Source organism: Eretmochelys imbricata, chromosome 5 (genome assembly GCF_965152235.1).
Source record: "Eretmochelys imbricata isolate rEreImb1 chromosome 5, rEreImb1.hap1, whole genome shotgun sequence".
NCBI classification, from domain to species: Eukaryota; Metazoa; Chordata; order Testudines; family Cheloniidae; genus Eretmochelys; species Eretmochelys imbricata.
The window spans coordinates 96529489-96551144 of NC_135576.1; the positions used below are offsets into that span (position 1 = coordinate 96529489).

The 21656-nt window shown below is 40.0% G+C and overlaps 1 protein-coding gene across 1 annotated transcript in view; it reads left to right on the forward strand.

Moving 5' to 3' along the window:
* The window catches only part of TRPM6 (transient receptor potential cation channel subfamily M member 6), a 127240-nt gene that overhangs the window by 66812 nt on the left and 38772 nt on the right, over positions 1 to 21656 (forward strand). The window contains exons 18-25 of the mRNA XM_077818027.1: positions 798 to 1026; positions 1192 to 1347; positions 4945 to 5085; positions 7771 to 7899; positions 10644 to 10895; positions 13784 to 13958; positions 15278 to 15392; positions 16860 to 17059. Of these exons, the coding sequence (XP_077674153.1) occupies positions 798 to 1026; positions 1192 to 1347; positions 4945 to 5085; positions 7771 to 7899; positions 10644 to 10895; positions 13784 to 13958; positions 15278 to 15392; positions 16860 to 17059 (1397 nt within the window). The remainder of the gene's footprint in view (positions 1 to 797; positions 1027 to 1191; positions 1348 to 4944; positions 5086 to 7770; positions 7900 to 10643; positions 10896 to 13783; positions 13959 to 15277; positions 15393 to 16859; positions 17060 to 21656) is intronic.

Sequence of the window (21656 nt, forward strand, 5' to 3'; positions counted from 1 at the left end):
AATATCCCACCTTAAATCCTAGTCTATTTAAGGCCTAAAGGAGAAATGTGCTGATACCGTAGCCCAGCAGCTCAAAGAGGTTACTTTGCTGAACAGCCCAATCAGTTTTCCTCCCATTTTTAAATTTTAGTTTCATTCTTTGAATATCTGTGAAACATTCAGGATTTAGGGTTTTGTATCATGAAATCAGGAAATGTACAACGGCTCCCTAATCTGATAGTGCACCTTGAAATTTATTGATGTAATGTACTGTACTTTCATAGCCATAATGGAGCAGATTCAGAGCTCAAGGACGAATGATTATCTCTGTTTACATGTAATTATAGGGCTCTGTTCAAAGCAAAGTTTATTCACTGAGGTGCTGAGCATCTTCAGCTCCCATTGAGAGGTGCTTAGGGTCTGACTCAGTCTGAGGCTGCTGATGCAGTTGAGCACAGCACCTGTTTACCGTGTTGGCAAGTGCATTACTGAATGAAATAATAGGCTGAACTATATGGCATGCGTGTGAAACCACACAATGAGGCTAATTAAAGATCAGGGTCCAGGAATGTAGAGTAATTCCTGTGGTTAGGAGAAGAGATTTAGATTTACTGCCTGAATTATTTTTCCTCTGGGTGCAGTGCTGAGACTGTGTGAAGAGGTGGGGAAGTTGTAGTTAATACAATTTCATATCTTACCACATGTGAAAGAAGCTTTTGAACTAGAGATGTGATCTCATGATCATTTTCAGTTGTGGTTGTTCCTCCATATTGTAAAATGGTGATTTTTTTTTCTCTGTGTTGTTCTGTCTGTCCTAGTGAATTTGGGCAGCTTGCTTTAGATGTACTGGATAATGCATTCAAACAGAACGAGCAAATGGCCATGAAGCTACTGACCTCCGAGCTGAAAAATTGGAGCAACTCAACTTGCCTGAAACTGGCTGTGTCAGTGGGGCTGCGGCCCTTTGTGTCTCACACTTGCACACAGATGTTACTAACTGATATGTGGATGGGACGCCTGAAGATGCGGAAGAACTCCTGGTTTAAGGTAAACTCACTGACTTGTGCTGCATCTAAACCTGCAGGGGAAGCTTATGCTGAAGCACGCATTCTCCTTACATGTAGCTAGGTTTTGTCCTGATCTAATGCAGACAAACATTAAAGACAGCATGCACACTGAATGCACCTCCTCAGACTTGTGTTTCTCTTTTAGGTCATTCTAAGTATTCTTCTGCCTCCCACCATCTTGATGCTGGAGTTTAAAAGCAAGGCAGAAATGTCTCATGTGCCGCAGCTCCAGGACTTTCATCAGTTCACATGGCATCACAGTGATCAGAGCCCGTCCACCACTAAAGATGAGTTGTCTCTGGTTAGTTTGGCATCATCTTTAGCATTTATATTTTCACGAAACAGGGATAACATCTGGGTTGGTACTATTCCATTGAAAGCCTTTTGTCTTAAAATGTTACAATGCTTAGAAGACTTAGATTAGAAATCTTATTACCATCTCCCTTACTTAATGTGAGTAAGATTTCACTCTTCAACTAGTCCCATTGATTAAAATCAGTGGGATTAGTTGTAGTTAAGCTACTACTCATTGTAAGTAAGTTTGACACAGTCTGATTTTTTATAATCGCCATAACTTGTGCACATCAGTGCCAAATGTCACAGTGAAATCATGGAAATACAGGGCTGGAAGGGACCTCGAGAGCCCATCTAGTCCAGCTGAGGCGGGAACAAATAAACCTAGATAGGTGTATGTCCAACCTGTTCTTAAAAACCTCTAGTGACAGGGATTCCACAACCTCCATTGGAAGCCTAGTCCAGATTTTAGAGTTACAAAGATTTCAGACTGTGGGGTAGAGGACATAAGGAATGGATGTGAGTTTTGGGGGGACGTATGTTCAGGTGGTTTCAGTTTGGAATTTCTTTCCCAAAGGCTCTTCCCAGTCTTGAGTTGAGCTTGGACATTTTCAGACTTTACCTGCATTGTATGACAAGCTTGGGCCTGTGGTGGGAGGATGCTAGCAGAGAATTGGTGGTTCAACACACTGGAAAGGGGACAATAAATGAAAGGTGCTACCTGGGTAGCTGGTGCAAGAGTGGATGGGATACTCCAGCTAGTAAAAATGGTGGCAATTTTAAATCAGTCTACCTGGGCAGCTGGCCACAGATCTGTCCACAAAAACAATCAATGTGGTACACGTTTCCCCCCATCCAGATTACCTCTCCCCACATCAGGACAGGGCTCAGCTGTTGGCAAGTCTGGCAAGATCTGTTCTATCACTTTATAAACAATATATAGTCCTGAAAAGTTAGGAAGGTTTATCTAACTAGTGGATAGGGCACTGTACTGAAACTCCAGAGACATGGGTTCTGTTCTCAGCTTAGGCACACACTTCTTGTGTGGCCTTGGATAAATCGCTCAATTTATCTTGTGTATCTCTTCCTCATCTGTAATACTGAGGTAATACCACCCTACCTCACAGCGGTATTGTGAGGATAAAATCCTTTAATGATTGTGAGGTGCATGGTTATGGTGTTTACATGGTGATGGTAGCCATATAAGATTTTGATAAATAAATACATGTATGTATGTTTATATATATAGTGTGTGTGTATGTATTTGTGTGTGTGTGTGTGTGTGTATGTATTTGTGTGTGTGTGTGTGTGTATATATATATATATATTTCACACAGCCAAAAATGTTAGAAGAACATTATTAAAGTCAAGTGCTCAAAAGTTAGGAAATGCCAGTGTTAAGGTTGCCTGTGCAACCTTCATTTGGTCCTCTTGTGCCTATGCATTATGATACAGGGAGTAATTACATGATCAGTCTCCTCCCACCTACCTACTGGCTCCCAGTCCCCCATTTCCTTCTCTGACTCACAGTCCAAATATCTTTGCCCAGTCAGTCCCAACCACCTTGTACCAATCTACTCCCCATGTCTCTGTCCACAGGCCTGGTTGAATCAGGGAACATCTATCTCCACACTGCCTCAGCCTGAATGACTGACAGCACAGCAGAGACAATTTCTTTGTTGTCAGTTTAGGTGCCCTGACCCAGCACATTTCACAGCAGCCCAAAGCTCCAATTGCAAGGAAATCCCCTCGCTGTTGCATGCCTAGTGTGAACAGAATCTTCTGGGAGTTTTGCTGCTGAAATCTAGGAAGTTTCTCCTGAGCATGTGCTTATAATTTGGCCAAATTTAGGCAGCTTTTCACAAGGATAGTAAAAGGCACATCCCTGACACAAAGACTACCCCCAGTCAAATCTCAAATTCCTACTCCAATGCAAGGGAGTACTAGAGCTCTTGAAAGAAAAGATTACCAGAATTTTTTATCATTGGCAATTTTTTCCCATAGCCTCATTTTTGGAAATGGCTGAACCATTTTGGCTGAAATTTTCCACATATTCCAACCTGAAGCAGATACCTCACATGGAAAATTTCAGCCCAAACTGTTTAAGTTAGGCAAAGTTAAAAGCATCTGAAAAGAGGATTTTATAATAGGAAATTATTAAGGCAACCATGCTACCAGCCTCACCGATGATAAATAAAATTAGACAAATGTTTGGGACATTTCTTTCACAATTAACTTTCAATTTGCCTAAAATAAAAGAATTTTTTCCAGAACTTCCTCAGAAGTTGGCAATGCCAATTCTGAAGTGTTTCTCTCTACGAGGCAGAAGAATGTGGATGCACTTGTGCCCTGCAGCGTCTGACTAATAAAGTCAATTCAAAAAGGTCTTTTACTGGTTAGATAACAGCTACGATTCAGTGGTAAGGCCAATTATAATTATGGGCAGCTGGGACCCCTTGCAGGTATGTAAGGGGAACAAAGTAGAATGAATGTTATCTGACTTGAATGAGACAGGAAGGTTTCCTTTCTAGAGAAGCACTGTTGTTAGCTTCATAATTTATCAAGTGTTGAGTGTTCATTCTTTTTCCATAAACTGTAAAGATTAGCTGTGAATTTTCTGGCAGTGAGTTGATATGAACAAATTTAAAAAAAACACAGGAGAGTTCCAGGATATACAGATTCAAGTGCATTTTTCACACATGGTTGTAAATTATACTTTAATCTGCTGAAACTAGAAGTTGTATTATCTCATGGGACAATTTTCTATTCTTCAGTTGGCAGAAGCCATTATTAAGACTTAAAGAAAATTGTGTGGGCTGGTGGTGGGTAGTAATATATCGAGGGCCAATACCAAGAGCAAATTATGACTTCCCTCCTGTGCCAGCTCATCTGCACTGGTCAGTGGGTGGAGGGCTCTGCACATCTGTTCCTTGGAGGTAATAAAGTGTACACCAACATGCCTATGTGCCCACACCTGTGTAAGAATGGTGCTGACTCACTCACGCTCCCTGAATCAGGCACATTGTCCAAATCACAATAAATTCCCCAGGTTAATAATTTTGCAATCCTTTAGTTCTTCTCTCTCTATGTATATATTCCAAATTTTCTTAGAACTGTTCTGTGGTGCTCATCACTGTAATATCTGAATGCCTTGTGAACATCAATGGGTTTATAGTCACCACATCTTTATCAAGTTGGGAGTTATTACTATCCCTATTTCACACATTGGGTAAGTGAGGTACAAAGCGATTTAGGGACTTGCCCAAGATCACACATGAAGTCTGTGTCAAAGCTGGGAATAGATCCAGATCTCCTGCTTCCCAGTCCAGTGCCATAACCATAAGACCACCTTTTTGAAACTCAAAAGAACCTTGTGTATTTACAGTTAAGTGTAATGCTAAGAATATTATCTGGTATTGCTTCTTGCAAAAGACAGTTGCAACTGCATGTGACTGAGATATGCTAATTGTTTCTGCATATACCACACAGCATTTACTGTAGAGTTGCCTTTCCAAGTTTCCCTGTGTTTCTGTTAATGTGGCTGAATTCTTGTACTCATACAACATGCTGTCTGATTTTAAAACTCTGTTTCCTTTTGAAAAAGGATTATGATGCAGAAAAGGGACCTGAGAAGCCAGACAAAAGCCAAACCTTTTCCACTGACAGTGCTCACGGAAGCCTTCCAAGGACAAGAAAAGTCTATGAATTCTACAGTGCCCCAATTGTCAAGTTCTGGTTTCATACGGTTGGTCATTGCAATAAGCATAACTAGATAGTAATATTGCCTAAAGCATCTGTTAAACCTTTAACGGAATATATATATATAAAAGAATCACTTCACCTACCACTGAAATGCAGCCGCTCTTTGGGTGGAAGGTGGCTCCTGCCTGTATTTTTCATCCTCACAGTTAATTGTATGTGCAAATCTTAGCTCTGGGTTGGGAGAACCAGCAGGATGAGCTCATAACATTCGTTTGACTTTAGTGGGGTTCTGTGCAGCTGCAGCATTTTACCTGCACATTGTAAATTTCAGGATTGGAGCCTTTGTGGGTTTTGAATGTGTGCTGCATATAACGTGGAAAAATAGTTTTTACCCTGTCTTCTCTTGAATATTTTGGCAATAAAGCAGAGAGACTTTTTTTTTTATTTTTAAAAAGCTGCAGCCAAAGCCGGGACTCTTGCACTAAGGGAGGGGAAAGAGTAAAATGAAGCCCAGTGGGGAGCCACCCCTCCCCAACTCCCTCCTGGACATAGATCTGTGCAGGGGAGACAAACCACCCACACACCTTGGGGGACCCTTCCCCTGACCATGTGGCCTTGGGGGACAACTGCAGAGAGCAGCCATCCAGAAATACCAGCCTGTAGGAACAGAAGCAGCCAAAGCCAAAACCTCTGGACATTCCAGTAAAAACTGTAGCATGTTCCCTGACTTTCTTTGCTCTGTGCCGATTAGCTAGGGTGACCAGATGTCCCATTTTTAAAGGGACAGTCCTGTTTTTGGGGACTTTTTCTTATATAGGCACCTATTACCCCCCACTCCCTGTCCTGTTTTTTCACAGTTCTGGTCACCCTATGATTAGCTGTAATATTATACCAATAAAATAAAAACCAGCAGGATCTTATTAAAGGGGAAAAGGCAAAATACCACATTTATTGTGAATACAGAAAGAATCATAGTAAGCAGTTAGTTATAGCTATAACATTCCATTCAATCTCATATTTATTCACACGTTCAGTCATACACACACACACACACAGGTTCTGCAAGGTTGTTATCATAGTTACCAGCCTTAGAGTTGCTCATGCCAAGCCATTGGCCAGGTGGCCTGGACATGAGGAGGGAGCAGGGCCTTGTCAGATGCTCATCTGATGCTCCTGGAAGTTGGTTTGCAGAATCAGACCCCAAAGTTCTCACTTTCTAGAGTCCATTTTCTTCCTATGCCAGTCTATGGGAATTGCTTCATCATGCTGTTGCTGAATCAATCAGCAGATAGCACATTCCTGACGGCTCCCTGCTGCTAGATGTTATCTTGTTCTTTGGTTCTCCCATTCTTGAGGTTGTTGGGTGGATTCCAGTCTGCCCTCCGGGGGTCCTCTGGTTATTTCCACTTGACGCCTTCTTCAGCCAGTGGACACTGGATTCTTAGGCTGGTACCTCCCTGATCATTCAGTTATTATCCACACCAAGCATCCATCCACATACATCCTCTATCTCTATTTTAATCACAATTGTTAATACAACAAAAGGGCGGGGAGTCTCTGGGTGCTGTTTCTGTTGTTACAGAGTATTGCGTTGAAGAACAGATTCTGTCTTAGAATGTACTAACGCAATTAGCAGCTTGCAAGTTTTATACATAGAGGGAGAGAAACAGTACCAAAAACCAAGAGACCTCTTAATTAGTAATACCCTGGAATTTAAACTATGGGGAATCAAACTCATTTGTGATTTTAATGCAGAACTTCTTTAATATGATCCAACAGTTTGCACCAACCCTTCTCCTCCCTCACAGGCTATGTCTGCACTTGGGGCTAGTGGCGTGATTCCCAGCCCATGTAGACACAAGTTAGTGTGCTAAAAATATTTGTGGTAGCCATGGTAGCACAGGCAGCGGGCTAGCCACCCTGAGTAAAAACCCATGCATTTGTATGGCAGCTACTCTATTCTCTTTACTGTGCTAGCTCCAATGAGAGCTTGTGTGCATATGCCTTCTCATTCTCGAGCTGGGAATCGCACTCCCAGCTCCAAGAATAGACGTAGCCACAGTCTCCTCACCTCAGCTTCACTCCACAACTGCCCCATCTCCCCTGCCCTGTCCCCCTCATGTTTTTCCCTTTACTTTTCTTTCAATTTAGCTGATCCCTTCATAACTAACAACCCTCCCCACACCCAAAAATAAAAAAGAAATGATCTCACAGAACTAACATGACATTTGCTGCCATCACATTGTTCACTCTGCTTTTGTGTTACACCCCTTCCCTCACTGTGCCTGTCTGGTCTATTTAGACAATATCAGCTCATTATTTCCTTGTACTCCCCCATCATTCTGTCTGTATCCATCTGTTGTCTCGTGTCTTATACTAGGATTCTAAGCTTTTTGGAGTAGGGACTATCTTTTTGTTCTGTTTGTACAACACCTAAAGTAATGGGGTCCTAGTTCATGAGTGGAGTTCCTAGGGGGGATGGTAATACAGATAATGAAAAATAATGATAATAAAGCTCTGGAGGACATTCCCCAGAAGGGCATAGCAATCTGAAGGGCTGACAGGAAATTTTTGGAATCAAGCGCTTGGTAGTGTCCCATTACTTTGACAAAATTTTGTTTAATTATATAGCACACTTGGTTTTCCTCCTGGCTGTGTTTCTGGTGAGTTTCTAATTTCTTTGTCACAGCTACCTATGCATATGAAATGTGTATTATGTGTTCTGCAGATGGCGTACTTGGCATTTCTCATGCTGTTCACTTACACTGTGTTGGTGAAGATGGAACCCAGGCCTAGTGTGCAAGAGTGGCTTGTGATTATCTACATTTTCACTACTGCCATTGAGAAAGTCAGGGAGGTGAGCTCTTCCTTTTCCACTCTCTCTACTCTACAAATCTCTAGAGGACAAATGATAAATAATGACTGTAGATTCTTAAATTCCTTTCCAAAGGTTTACCAGAAGAAATATGCCTGTCCTTTACTTTTAAGCTGTCCTAGTTAATTAAAAACTAGGGACTGTTTTTCCAAGAATAGGTGCCTAAACTTTGCCTCCTAAATCCCTATTTAGGCACCTAAGCCAGTGGGAACAATAGTTTGGCAGGAAACAGTTTTGAAATGTTTCATTTCAATTTTGACCTTTTTTAAAAAAACATCACCTTTAGTATACTTAGCTTAAATTTCAATACAAAAGGTCATTTCAAACTGGAAAATTTGATTTTTTTGTTTAAAAATGTTGCAATGAAACATTTTAATTATTCTGAAACTTAAGAAAAAAACCAAACACCTGTCCAGTCATGAGATTTATCGAAACCAACATTGTTATGTCAACAGTTTTTGTTTTGACAAATTGACATTTTTCGATGAAAACAGTGGTCAAAAAATTCCTGACCAGCTCTAATGGGAACTGGTAGGTGCCCAGCATGTTTGAAAATTAATCCACCTATTTAGATGACTAAATATGGAGGTAAGAGCCTAAATCAAGGCACCCATTTTTGAAAATCTTGGCTTAGGCCACTGGTTCATTGATAATGGAATATGGATTATACCTCTAGGTCACTGCTTTGATTGTGTCATTGACTGGAAGTTATTACCAATTAATAGCTGTTTGGTGATCTATTGTATGTAAAATACTTTGGAGGTCTCCTTCCAGTCTCTGTGGGGAAGAGTCCACATAATAAAAATGAAAGTTGGTTGAAAATTTTCAAAATTTGAAACGAAGATTTTTTTTTTTACAGATTTTGATTTTTGAAAAAGCTAAGAAAGCATTCAAAATTAATTGCAATTGACTGATTAAATCAACTGGCCCCTCTGGTGGATGTCTCAGCTTAGAAGCCAAGTTTTGAATGAGCATGTAGTACTTTTTCTGCTAAGGAGGTAGATGAGGAAGCTTGCACTGCAGCTAGCTGTACGGCATTATGTTCTGTGGAAACACTGACACATCTACAAACATACTGTTAGGTGAAAAAACAACCTTACTGAAATTGGATCCTCTAAGCTAAATACAATCCACATTCCAAAGCTATAGATGATGTTAGTGACAGAAACAGTGGCGTATTGTCCACATTATTTTATGGGATGAGACAAATAATCCAAAATTCTCTTCATCCAATTATTATAATACCTAAACAAACACACAAACAAACATAAATAAAATAAAAATAAGTACCATAAATATTTTTAATATGATGTTGGAATGCTTTACTTACTGTTAAAAGCGTAATGGATACCTTTAATTTTTTGACCAATTTGAGACAATTCCTTGTAGTGAAAGTAGGGAATTCTGCTAGAACACCTTTATCTCTCAGAACAGAAGAAACTTTTGAATTGTGACCCCCTGCAAAAAGAGGAAGAGGACATTAAGGCTTTCAAAGGGAAGCCCAAATCTAGGGTAGAAAATGGAGTCTGGAACAGATGTGGAAGCTATATGACTGGATATGAGGTTAAAAATGACAAAAGGACACAAAAGTTTTATCTGATTTAAAAAAAAATCACAGTATGAAACACCAAGCATCTCAAAGGTCACAGTTGTGCTATGGCACATCCTGTTTGTGGGTTCAGGAACATGTCAATCAAGACTATTAAACAGGATATACAGGAGAATTTCTTAGTCCATGTTCCAGTTCTGGTCTACTGGAAAATTAACACTGTGTCTTACACATGCAACTGATTGATTCCTCAGGGCCTTGTTATGTTTGACTGTGCAGAAGTGTTTCCTCTAGATTGTATCAAGGAACTGTTACAGCCTTAGGGGCTGATCTTTAAAAATATTCATGTAAGTAACTACTCATGTGAGTAGTCCCACTGAGTTCAGTGGGGTTTCTCAATTACATGAAGTTACTCATATGAGTAAATTTTTGCAGGATCAGGGCCTAACGTTTCAAAATCTCTTTTATTTGCTCCTTATCAGTTTGATCGTCCATAGCAGTGCATAGTTGACCTCAATCGTGCAATGTGTAAAGGTCTTATTTATGGCCTTTCAAGGATTCCACTTCACACATTTGCTTAGTGAAGCTGAAAATCCCTTTGGGGCACCCTTACAGTTCAAGAAGCAAACATTTCAATCTCTACCTTCCCAGTTTCCAACATTCCCTTTTCAGGATTGGCATACAGAGATCTTACTTTGTATTTCAGATCTAAACTAAAACACATTAATTACTTTAATGTCAGCAGGGTTGGGCTGGTATTTTCCATGACTGTGGGGCTTTTGAAAGGGTTTCTGTAGGTCATGATCATTTCTCCTCCAAACAAACCCCATATTTGTTTACAAAAAATACACATGCTTAGCAACTGCATACCACTTGCTCTTTTCTGCTATGGAATATATTACTCAGTGAATGAATTAAGAAGCAGAATTCATTTCTCAATAGAGAGAACTAACCTATTTGGTGTGGCAAGGGGGGTTCTTGAGCACTACGACCATTACTATTTCATTTCAAATTCCAGCAATCATGGAATTGCAGAGCACTGACCTTGTGAACTTTCATTGTAAAAACTTCCATAAATCAAATATTTCCATGTACCAGTTGATGGTTCAGACAGGGTGAGGGGCTGAAGGGTGAGGGTTTTACTGGCCTCCGTTATTTTTTTTCACTTTCTTTTTAGATATTTATTTCAGAGCCAGGAAAGTTCAGCCAAAAGGTGAAGGTGTGGATTTACGAGTACTGGAACTTCACTGATTCCATAGCTATCATCCTGTTTATGACTGGTTTTGGCTTACGCTGGGCTGATCCTCCTCTTCAAACAGCAGGGAGGCTAATTTACTGCTTGGATATAATATTTTGGTATGCACGGCTCCTTGACTTCTTTGCTGTAAATCAACATGCAGGCCCATATCTGATGATGATTGGGAAAATGGTGAGTATTTGACTGCAGGGTAGCATTTTTGCACTTATGACACCTAATATGATGGATGAGTGAAGTTCAGAAATGGACACAAAATGGAATGGTGGCCAGACTAGTGCTGGGCTAATAATTCAAAAGTATTTTACCAACAAGTTGTGCCTCTCTTTCTGATCATAAGTTGTCCATGATCGGAGCACAGTTTTTGCTAATTTGTTCATTATTTTAATTTATCCACAGAAGCCATTTTCTCTTGGTTCCTCAGAAAAGGCTGCATTTTAGCTGAGCTTTCTGATCAACAGTGAGGAAAAAACAAACAAACAAAAATCCTCTCTAACTGTGACAGACAGTGACTTAGTACCTTAGGTAATTCCCCTAGCTCTTGGAAACTGACATGATTATTTTATGTTTAGATTCAAATAATTCTTTGTCTCATGTTTAGCAGGCAAAATTGCCCTGAGATCAAAGTTATTTTTTGCATCAGAATTGAGACTGAACTACTATATGCTCTTGAGAGAGATCTGTGGACTCCTGCTGTAATTTCCCTCAGTTATTGGGCAATGTCTTACTAATATTTTACATTTTGTCTCACATAATAATTATAGCACAGTGTTAGAAGGTGAAATTCTTTTCTCTGAGATTCATTGAGGAAGATCTCATGACTGAAATTCACCCTGGTCAGAGGACCAGCTGAAGGCCTGTGAACCATTCAAATCCCACTTACGCCCTCTAAGAAGGACTTGAGTGATGGGTAGGCCTCATACTGGCTCTCTGAGGTGGCATGAATTTCACCTCTAGTGGATAATACGGCCAAGCCAATTTATGGAAATAAAACCTGGACTTCCCTCTCCCCAAGAAATGATGATATTACATAAGAACATAAGAACGCCCATACTGGGTCAGACTAAAGGTCCATCTAGCCCAGTATCCTGTCTTCTGACTGTGGCCAATGCCAGGTGCTCCAGAGGGAATGAACAGAACAGGTAATCATCAAGTGATCCATCCCCTGTTGCCCATTCCCAGCTTCTGGCAGCAGAGGCTAGGGACCCCATCCTGGCTAATAGCCATTGATGGACCTACCCTCCATGAATTTAACTAGTTCTTTTTTTAACCCCTTCACAACATCTTCTGGCAAGGAGTTCCACAGGTTGATTGTGTGCTGTGTGAAGAAATATTTCCTTTTGTTTGTTTTAAATCAGCTGCATATTAATTTCATTTGGTGACCTCTAATTCTTGAATTATGAGAAGGAGTAAATAATACTTCCTTATTTACTTTCTCCAGTCTAGGGTTGTCAATTTTGATTGGCTGTATTCCTGAAGATTTCATCACATGACATAATCTATAATTAAAGATTAATTTTTAATTCCTGGAGACTCCAGGTCAATCCTGGAGGGTTGGCAACTGTATTCTCCATACCAGTCATGATTTTATAGATCTCTAACATATTCTGCCTTAGGTGTCTCTTTTCCAAACTGAAAAGTCCAGTCTTATTAATCTTTCCTCATATGGAAGCAGTTCCAGACCCCTAATCATTTTTTTTTGTCCTTTTCTGTACCTTTTCCAATTTCAATATATCTTTTTTGAGATGGTCCGATCACATCTGCGTGCAGTATTCAAGATTTATATAGAGGCAATATGATATTTTCTGTGTTATTTACTGTCTATCCCTTTCTTAATGATTCCCAACATTATGTTACCTTTTTTGGCGGCTGCTGCATATTGAGTGGATGTTTTCATGGGACTATCCACAATGACTCCAAGATCTCTTTCTTGAGTGGTAATAGCTCATTTAGACCCCATCATTTTATATGTGTAGTTGGGATTATGTTTTCCAATGTGCATTACTTTGCATTTATAAACATTAAATTTCATCTACCATTTTGTTGCCCCTTCACTCTGTTTTGTGTGATCCCTTTGTAATTCTTCGCAGTCTGCTTTAACTATTTTGAGAAGTTTTTTATCATCTGAAAATTTTGCCACCTCACTGGTTACCCCTTTTTCCAGATCGTTTCTGAATATGTTGAATAGGACTGGTCCCAGTACAGACTCCTGGGGACAGCACTGTTTACCTCTCTTCATTCTGAAAACTGACCATTTATTCCTATCCTTTGTTTACTATCTTTTAACCAGTCACTGTCCATGAGAGGATCTTTCCTCTTATCCCATGACAGCTTATTTTGCTTAAGAGCCTTTGGTGAGAGACCTTGTCAAAGGCTTTCTGAAAATCTAAGTACACTATATCCACAGGATCATACTTGTCAACATGCTTATTGACCCCCCTCAAAAATTCTAGTAAATTAGTGAGGCATGATTTCCCTTTACAAAACCATGTTGACTTTTCCCCAACATCTATGTGTCTAACATCATGTACATCTATGTGTCTAACAATTCTGTTCTTTACTATATGTTTCAACCAGTTTGCCCGGTACCAAAGTCAGGCTTACTGGCCTGTAATTACCAGGATCACCTCTGGAGCCTTTTTAAAAAATTGATGTCACATTAGCTATCCTCCAGTCATCTGGTACAGAAGCTGATTTAAATGATAGGTTATGTACCACAGTTTGTAGTTCTGCAATTTCACATTTTAATTCCTTCAGAACTCTTGGGTGAATACCATCTGGTCCTGGTGATTTATTACTGTTTAGTTTATCACTTTGTTCCAAAACCTCCTCTAATGACACCTCAATCTGGGACAGTTCCTCATATTTGTCACTTAAAAAGAATGGCTCAGGTTTGGGAATCTCCCTCACATCCTCAGCCATGAAGACCGATGCAAATAATTCATTTAGTTTTCATATATTATTACTTAAATACATACATGTGAAAGCTGTGATTTGTACTCCCACTCAGAATGAATATCACTATTTTAATACAGCTATCTGTATTTCATTTTTCCATGCAGACAGCAAACATGTTCTATATTGTATTTATGATGGCAATAGTGTTGCTGAGTTTTGGGGTATCACGAAAGGCAATCCTTTCTCCAGAAGAGCCTCCCAGCTGGACTCTTGCACGAGATATTGTGTTCCAACCCTACTGGATGATGTTTGGTGAGGTCTATGCTGCAGAAATCGATGGTAAGTGATCTTGATGGGACTACTAATGTGCTTAAAGTTAAGTATGTGCTTAAGCGCTTTGCTAGATTTGGGCCATACAGTTTGGACCAACAATAAAGTCCATACTTTATTGCCAAGAAGGCCAATGGCATTTTGGGATGTATATGTAGGGGCATTGCCAGTAGATCAAGGGATGTGATCATTCCCCTCTATTAGACATTAGTGAGGCCTCATCTGGAGTACTGTGTCCAGTTTTGGGCCCCACACTATAAGAAGGATGTGGAAAAATTGGAAAGAGTCCAGTGGAGGGCAACAAAAATGATTAGGGGACTGGAACACATGACTTATGAGGAGAGGCTGAGGGAACTGGGATTGTTTAGTCTGTGGAAGAGAAGAATGAGGGGGGATTTGATATTTGCTTTCAACTACCTGAAAGGGGGTTCCAAAGAGGATGGATCTAGACTGTTCTCAGTGGTACCTGATGACAGAACAAGGAATAATGGTCTCAAGTTGCAGTGGGGGAAGTTTAGGTTGGATATTAGGAAAAACTTTTTCACTAGGAGGGTGGTGAAACACTGGAATGCGTTACTTAGGGAGGTGGTGGAATCTCCTTCCTTTGTGATTTTTAAGGTCAGGCTTGACAAAGCCCTGGCTGGGATGATTTAATTGGGGATGGGTCCTGCTTTGAGCAGGGGTTGGACTAGATGACCTCCTGAGGTCCCTTCCAACCCTGTTATTCTATGATTCTATGATACTAACTCAAAGCATGTTGGTTTCAGTGTGCATCTAATGTTAACTGGCTATATCGTGCATTATCAGAAAGGAGAATAATCCCTTTAGGGTCTTTGTTAAATCAGCTTTAGAGCCTATAAATTTAACCTTGTAAATGAAGTCACAAAGCCCATGACAGAGTACATGGGAGCTAGTGACAAAGCATTTTTCATTCAGGGGATCCTGCTTTGGAATGAATTTCTGGAGGAGATTAAGTCAATCCAAAATCTGACCATCTTGAATAAATACTGCAGAGCCTTTTCACCACAGCAAGAATTACACTCATAACATTGAAACCCCCATCTACCCAAACAGCCCCCCACAAAAATCAGTAAGAAACAAGTGTTTGTTGATTTGTGATTTGAAGAGGTCTAAGATTTTTCTTTACAACAGAGGGAAAACTCCTCAGTTGGTATAAATTGGCACAGCTCCTCTAAAGTCACTAGGGTTTCCCTGCTTTACACCAGATAAGATCTGTCCTTCTACAGTGAAACACATATTAAATATTAACCTACCATGGCTATGCTGATTTATGTGGTAACTGTGGTTTTCATTTCCTTCCTGTGAAGCTTGTGAAGCAAATGAAGACTGCCCTCCTGGGTCCTTCCTGACACCATTCCTCCAAGCTGTATACCTCTTTGTACAGTACATCATCATGGTCAACTTGCTGATTGCTTTCTTTAAGTAGGTACCAATGATACGTTGTTGCAAAACCAAACCAAACCAGTGGCTATGCTGCCAATATTTCTACAGGAGGCTCCAACAAAAGCCCCCCCATTAGCCTATGATAAACCCCGAACTTCCAGGGTGTATTTGTGCTTGTAGATAGGTGGAGATTTCTGTCATTTGGTGTAGTCTAATCCACCCTAAATAAAAAATCCTGATCTTAATCATTATTTTTATGAATCATAGGGGGTGAATTTATCTCTGGCAACCTTTGCATCCAGAGATGGAGAGTGCCATCAAAGACAGAGCAATCACACCAATTTCTCTTCCAGTTTGGTGGTGGAATTTTAATAAGAGGCTCCCTGGAGACCCCTCCATTGCACAGTTAGTTTTTTTTATTCTATAGTTTCAATATTTCAGTGGAGAAATTCTTTCAAATCTATTTCCAGCCATAGATTTTAAAAAAAATCAACTTGAAGAAATGCAGTGATTAGACTTCAAGGCAATTGAATGATCAACATCCATCTTTGTTTCCATTCCCAAACAGAAATTCCTGTGCGGAAATTGTGGCAAGGCATGGATTTCTTTTTCATATATAGCTGTGAAATTGCAGTGTGAATTATTTCTATATTTATATCTTCAATAGCAACGATGTGCTAAACCCAACAGTTCTGCAGTTTGGTTTCTTTCTCATGGGAGACAAATATTGGTTATCCTCAGTACAGATTTAGCTGTACATCTAATTATTCTCTCAGAAACAGAACTGGTGTTGTTATGATTCACTTCTGGGTCTTCGAGAGCCAGGTGTGACCGGGAAATTATAAATAGATTGAATTGAAAGCTGTGCCTCAAGACTGAAGGTCGCTTTCCAGAGCATTGGCTGTTGTTGTACAATACACTGTTGGATGTTTTTTCGGTGCCAAGTTTAGCAGTGTCACTGACCCCCAAAGAACCCTTTGCAGGAGAGCCTTTTGAACGGCTGCCTTCTGCTGTAGGGTGTTGCTGGAAGGAGACAGAGAGAGGGAAGTGGAGGAGCTAGTACTGAAGAACAATTTCCATTTTGCAGCATTGTTTTGTTACAACCATTTCCCTGGCTGCCAGTCCTGATTCCTACCTTTAATCCAGTTCAGATATTCAGGCAATGTTGAATTCTTGAGACTATTTGACAGGGGAGGAGGGAACTTGAAACACTCTGGTTGAGATTTTCAAAGCCACCTCAGTGGGTTTGATGCACAATTCCCTTTAATTTTAATGGGAATTGGATATCTAGATCTGTGAGGCAGCTTTGAAAATGTCAGCCTCTGTGTGTTGTCTGCCTCTACCTGCTGCTGCTTTGTTAAATTAAAGTTGCTAAACTGATTTACCCCATTTTAGGATTGGGTGCTTTGTTTCAATAGTGCAGTGTATCTGGAGACAGGCATCTTGTGTTATTATGTGTTCCTCACATGAACCTCTCTCTTTTTCTCCCCTCTCTCTGTTTTACAGTAATGTTTATTATGATATGAAATCCATCTCAAACAATCTCTGGAAATACCATCGTTACCGCTACATCATGACGTATTACGAGAAGCCATGGCTGCCACCACCTTTCATCATTCTGAGCCATATTGGCCACCTCATAAGCCACATCTACCACCATCGTCCCTCAAATGAGCTGGATCAAGAGGAAGGCGATGTTGGACTAAGTAAGCAGAGGGCAGGTTTTCCAGGCCTTCTGCTGGGGAGCCTACAGGAATAGGTGATCAGGGATGTTTTGCTAGCCTTCCATCACCTTGTTGGTGGGCTTGATAGTGAAAAGGACACTTGTTGAGGTTTGTACTGTAAGCCCTAATTTGGCTATCAGCCCAGACCAGTAAGGGGTTGTGTCACCACCAACCCTGCAATTCTGGGTGGCTTAAATGCCATGTTGCTCTGCCTAACAGCCCACATACAAGCGTGTAGGTCACACCCTGGCTTCCACCATCCAGTTACTTTGTGCAGAGTGAGCCCAACACCACCCCAGTTCTGAATTTCTGCCATACCCTCTGCTGGTATGACAATTTGCTGAGGTTTCCAGAACTGTGAGTTACAGTGTTACCTGATTTCCCTGAGCAAGTGAGTGTTTTTGCTACTGCTAACGTTTGTGGGAACTTGTCAGCAAACTCTTAGGATTCTGCCAGTCCAAACCTTTCCTTTCAGACAACGATCAGTGAACCCCAATTCCTGAATCCCTCAGCGCTGACCAGTCCTCTCCTGGAACATTGACAGACATTACATTTGTTGCTCCTTTAAAGAGACAATATGCTGCAGCTTACTAATTTAATTGGGGTTTGACAAACAGCCTTATTTCAGTCACAGCATTGAAATGGTTTATAGTAAAAGTAAAGCAAGTTTATTTAACAAAAGGACATGGAAGTAAGTGATACCAAATATAAGGAATAAAGATAGACTGGGTTACAAGCAAACAAAAGTAAAAATACACTTATAAGATTAAAAATTAATTTCAGCAAGTTGCAATCTTTGCCTCACGTATATTTGGTTCCCAAAGACTGCAACCCTCTTGGTTGAAGGATGAAATGTTCTGTGGTTTCAAGAGCTCTGGACCCTTGAATCCCTCAAGTGAGAGAAACTCAAATGTCTTTTTGCCCCATCATATCACCCCAAAGTTCATTGTCTCTGTTTCAAGGGCCAGGAAGGCTTCCTGGTATTCTTTCCTTCCTGTGAATATCCTATCTCCCTGCTGATTCATATGTGTTAGGGTAACCTCTGAGACCTTATCCACTCAGGGGTATGTTGGGATGGCTTCTGAGACCATATCCACTTGGTAGCCCCTGAGACTTTATCGTTTCCCAAGAACTCAGCTCAACTCCAGACTCATTGCTGAAGTTCGTTTATTAGCATACAGTCAAACTATATGGAGCTGATGAGACTCGTGTGGGGATGGGTACAGTGTAGACCACACATAGAGAGTACAAAATTATTAATCAGTTTATATACACATTCTGAAACAAACTGCCACATGTGCCTTCTATTCTACATAGTATCGCATGCTCTGTGACAGGCTCATTAGTTTCTGGGAAGCAATCTCTACCCAGATCATGAGCTGTTCATGCATCGCACATATGCCATCTCTTGCATATTGCTTATTGCCCTACTATCTCTTTTCTACTAGCTACATATTTTACATATTTACAAGGCTACTGTGAATTCATACTTTGTTCATTGTTGCACTTCCTTGCTCAGAATAAATCTACACTGAACACTTTTTTTTCTTTCATAGATATAACTTTTTCAGTTTAATCATATGTTTTTCTCTTTTTGTTTGTTTTTAAGGTGTATTACTCAGCAGCATATTCCCAGAACCACAATGGTGGCTATAAATTGTATACACATTAACAACAAACTTAATGTCTGCACTATGGTTTGGAGGCTAACCTCCTTTAGGATAGCTCACCATAGGTTACCTGTTTTTGCAATGCTGGTATAATCACCTCACTACTTTGTTTGGATATGAGTTGCATGATGGTTACCAGCTGTTCCAAAGTGCATTCTGCTAAACCCTGATTTTTATTTCTACTATTTCCTGAACCAAATGAATTACAAGTTTATTACTGTATATACCACATGCAATAGCCTTGCACATATTATTACCCTGATCAGCAGTTCTGGCTGTTAAGCTTTTAAGATCCAGGCTTAAGGGAGGATTCCCAAACTTGGCTATACTTTTAAAACATCCTTTTACCTATATTTCAGTTACATTATTTAAAAAAATGATAGGAGATAATGTTTGTATCACCACAGGAAATTAAGGTGTGAAACAGCACATGGGCCAATTAAAATAACATTCCTCGGGTCCATACTGGAAGTAGTCCCCTTCATCCGCTACACACTACTGCCATTCCCAGTATACATAGTGTTTATTTCACCAACTTACCAGCATCTCATCTATACTGTGCAATTTGCAGACTGCTGCACCAGAGTGCTGTTCCACACGCCGGCAACTTTGTCCATAAGACATTACACATGCACATGTAAATATGCCCCAGGTGCAAACAGAAATACAAGTCTGGGGCTTTGCAAATGTAGTCACTGTCAACAATTTAGGGCGAAGGGTAATCTAGTGAATATGGCACTGGACTGAGACTGAGAACTCCTGGGTTCAATACCCAGTTGAGCCACAGACTTCCTGCATGATCTTAAACAAGTTGTTTAATTTCCCATCTGTAATATTGGGATAAAATGTCCCTACTTCACAGGATTGTACCTACATTCATAAATTTAAAAGCTGGACAGGGCCATTATGGTCGTCTAGTTTGACCTCTGGCATAGTACAAGCCTCACCCAGTAAGACAATATTCAGTAAAAATCCATTAATGATTCAGGTCCTAAGATACTATATGATGAGGCTATATAAATACCTAAATAGGCAGAGATGTCCAGTAGTTAATAATGGTCAGGAATCTGTGCCTGATTTTTCAGGGAATGCAATTTCTGACCTATGCACCTGACTTATTGTGCAGTGCTGTACACAGGTGGAGTTTTCCTTCTTGGCTGCTATAGCAATCAGGCAATGATGAGAAGAAGCATGACATTTGATGATCCCATCTCAGCGTGAGTAAATAAAAGCTGTTTTTCGATTTAAAGGAGCAATAAAATGGAACCATTCAAAAGATTTGGTTATGTAAGTGAACAATATAAGTAACAGGAAATTCCTGCCCAGCTAGTTTCCTGCCCACATCCAAAATATCCTCTTTAAATTAGATACCAATGTTGATGTTATTAGCTCCAGGATGCTCTATTCCATCGTAATGGACAACTTTATGCTTTTTGAAATACAGTGCATTGCAGTATGCATTCTTTATGCTTATAATGGGGTAACACATCCCAGGTTATTGCTAATCTGTGCTTGCTGTGCTGAATATGCATTCCTAAAGATATCAGCCATGGTCAGAACTGATAACTGACTCTACATTCAAGATTAACTAGTCAGAGTTTAACCACTTCACTGCTAGTCGTTGTTTCAGCTCCTGTGCTGTGGAAGGAAGCCACATCATTCCTTTGAAGTAGTAATGTTCCTCTGGAATATTTGCATGCCATAAGTGAATATTTGCATGCCATAAGCTTGTTTGTAGGGCACAGAAAAGTAAAAGAGCTGTTTAGCTCACTTAAAGTTTCTTTGAATAGAGAGGCTATTGACTTGGCTTCACACATTTTTTCAGAAAAGCAGTTATTTCAGGTATTTGAATTTGCTTACAAAGCCAAAACTATATCCAAAACCGCTTGGCAAGATTTTTCTGCATCAAGTTAAAGTTCTGTAGGTAAGTGTCTACCCAGGACATAGGAAAACAGTGCCACCGAGTGGAAAATGAATGCATATACAAAGGCATGGTGAGTGGAATCAGCCAGGCAAGAGCAGAAAGGTCATGGGAAGGACCTATTAGATTACTGAGTACATTCCACTGCAAAGAAAGATGTAGTACTCCAATAGAGGATGTACCATGTATTACAAAGACACAATAAAATATTTTAACATCAACCTTTGCTAGCCATTACCTCACAGTTTCCACACAGTTACCACAGTGTAGTGGGAAACTATGGTATCTCAAAAAGAAAAGGAGTACTTGTGGCATCGTAGAGACTAACAAATTTATTTGAGCATAAGCTGTCGCTCACGAAAGCTTATGCTCAAATAAATTGGTTAGTCTCTAAGGTGCCACAAGTACTCCTTTTCTTTTTGCGAATACAGACTAACACGGCTGTTACTCTGAAACGTATGGTATCTCAGACACTACTATGTGGACACAAATGCTGTCCATTGCAGTACAGCTGCTAAAGACAATGGCAAAAGGGAATTTGCAGACAGAGAGAAAGAAAATTAGTTCTATTTTTTTAAAGAAATTTTTGCCAAATGCATTGTGTGAATGGAGATAGTATAGTTCCCAAATCTGAGAATCCCAATACATGAAGAAACATATCTCTGGAGTGTTGAAATCCACTTTGAAGTTGCTGGAAAAAAATCCAAAGAAAAATGAATTTGGAAGAAGAAAACAGTGAAATATCCTGAAGAGAAATTCTCCAGAGACTGACTAATTGTTTGATACTGTTTACATGTCTTAGCAGTAGCTTAGACTTGACCAATTCTGTGAAAAAATCTTTTATTCGTCTACTGTAAGAATAGTCTCAAAGCATGCCAAGCTTGTTACATGTGTCTGGAGTTGTACATTTAAATATGTATTGCAATATCCCTTGGTTAATATTTGTATACATATGAATGTTTGAAAGCAATTAAGTGAAAAAGAACTC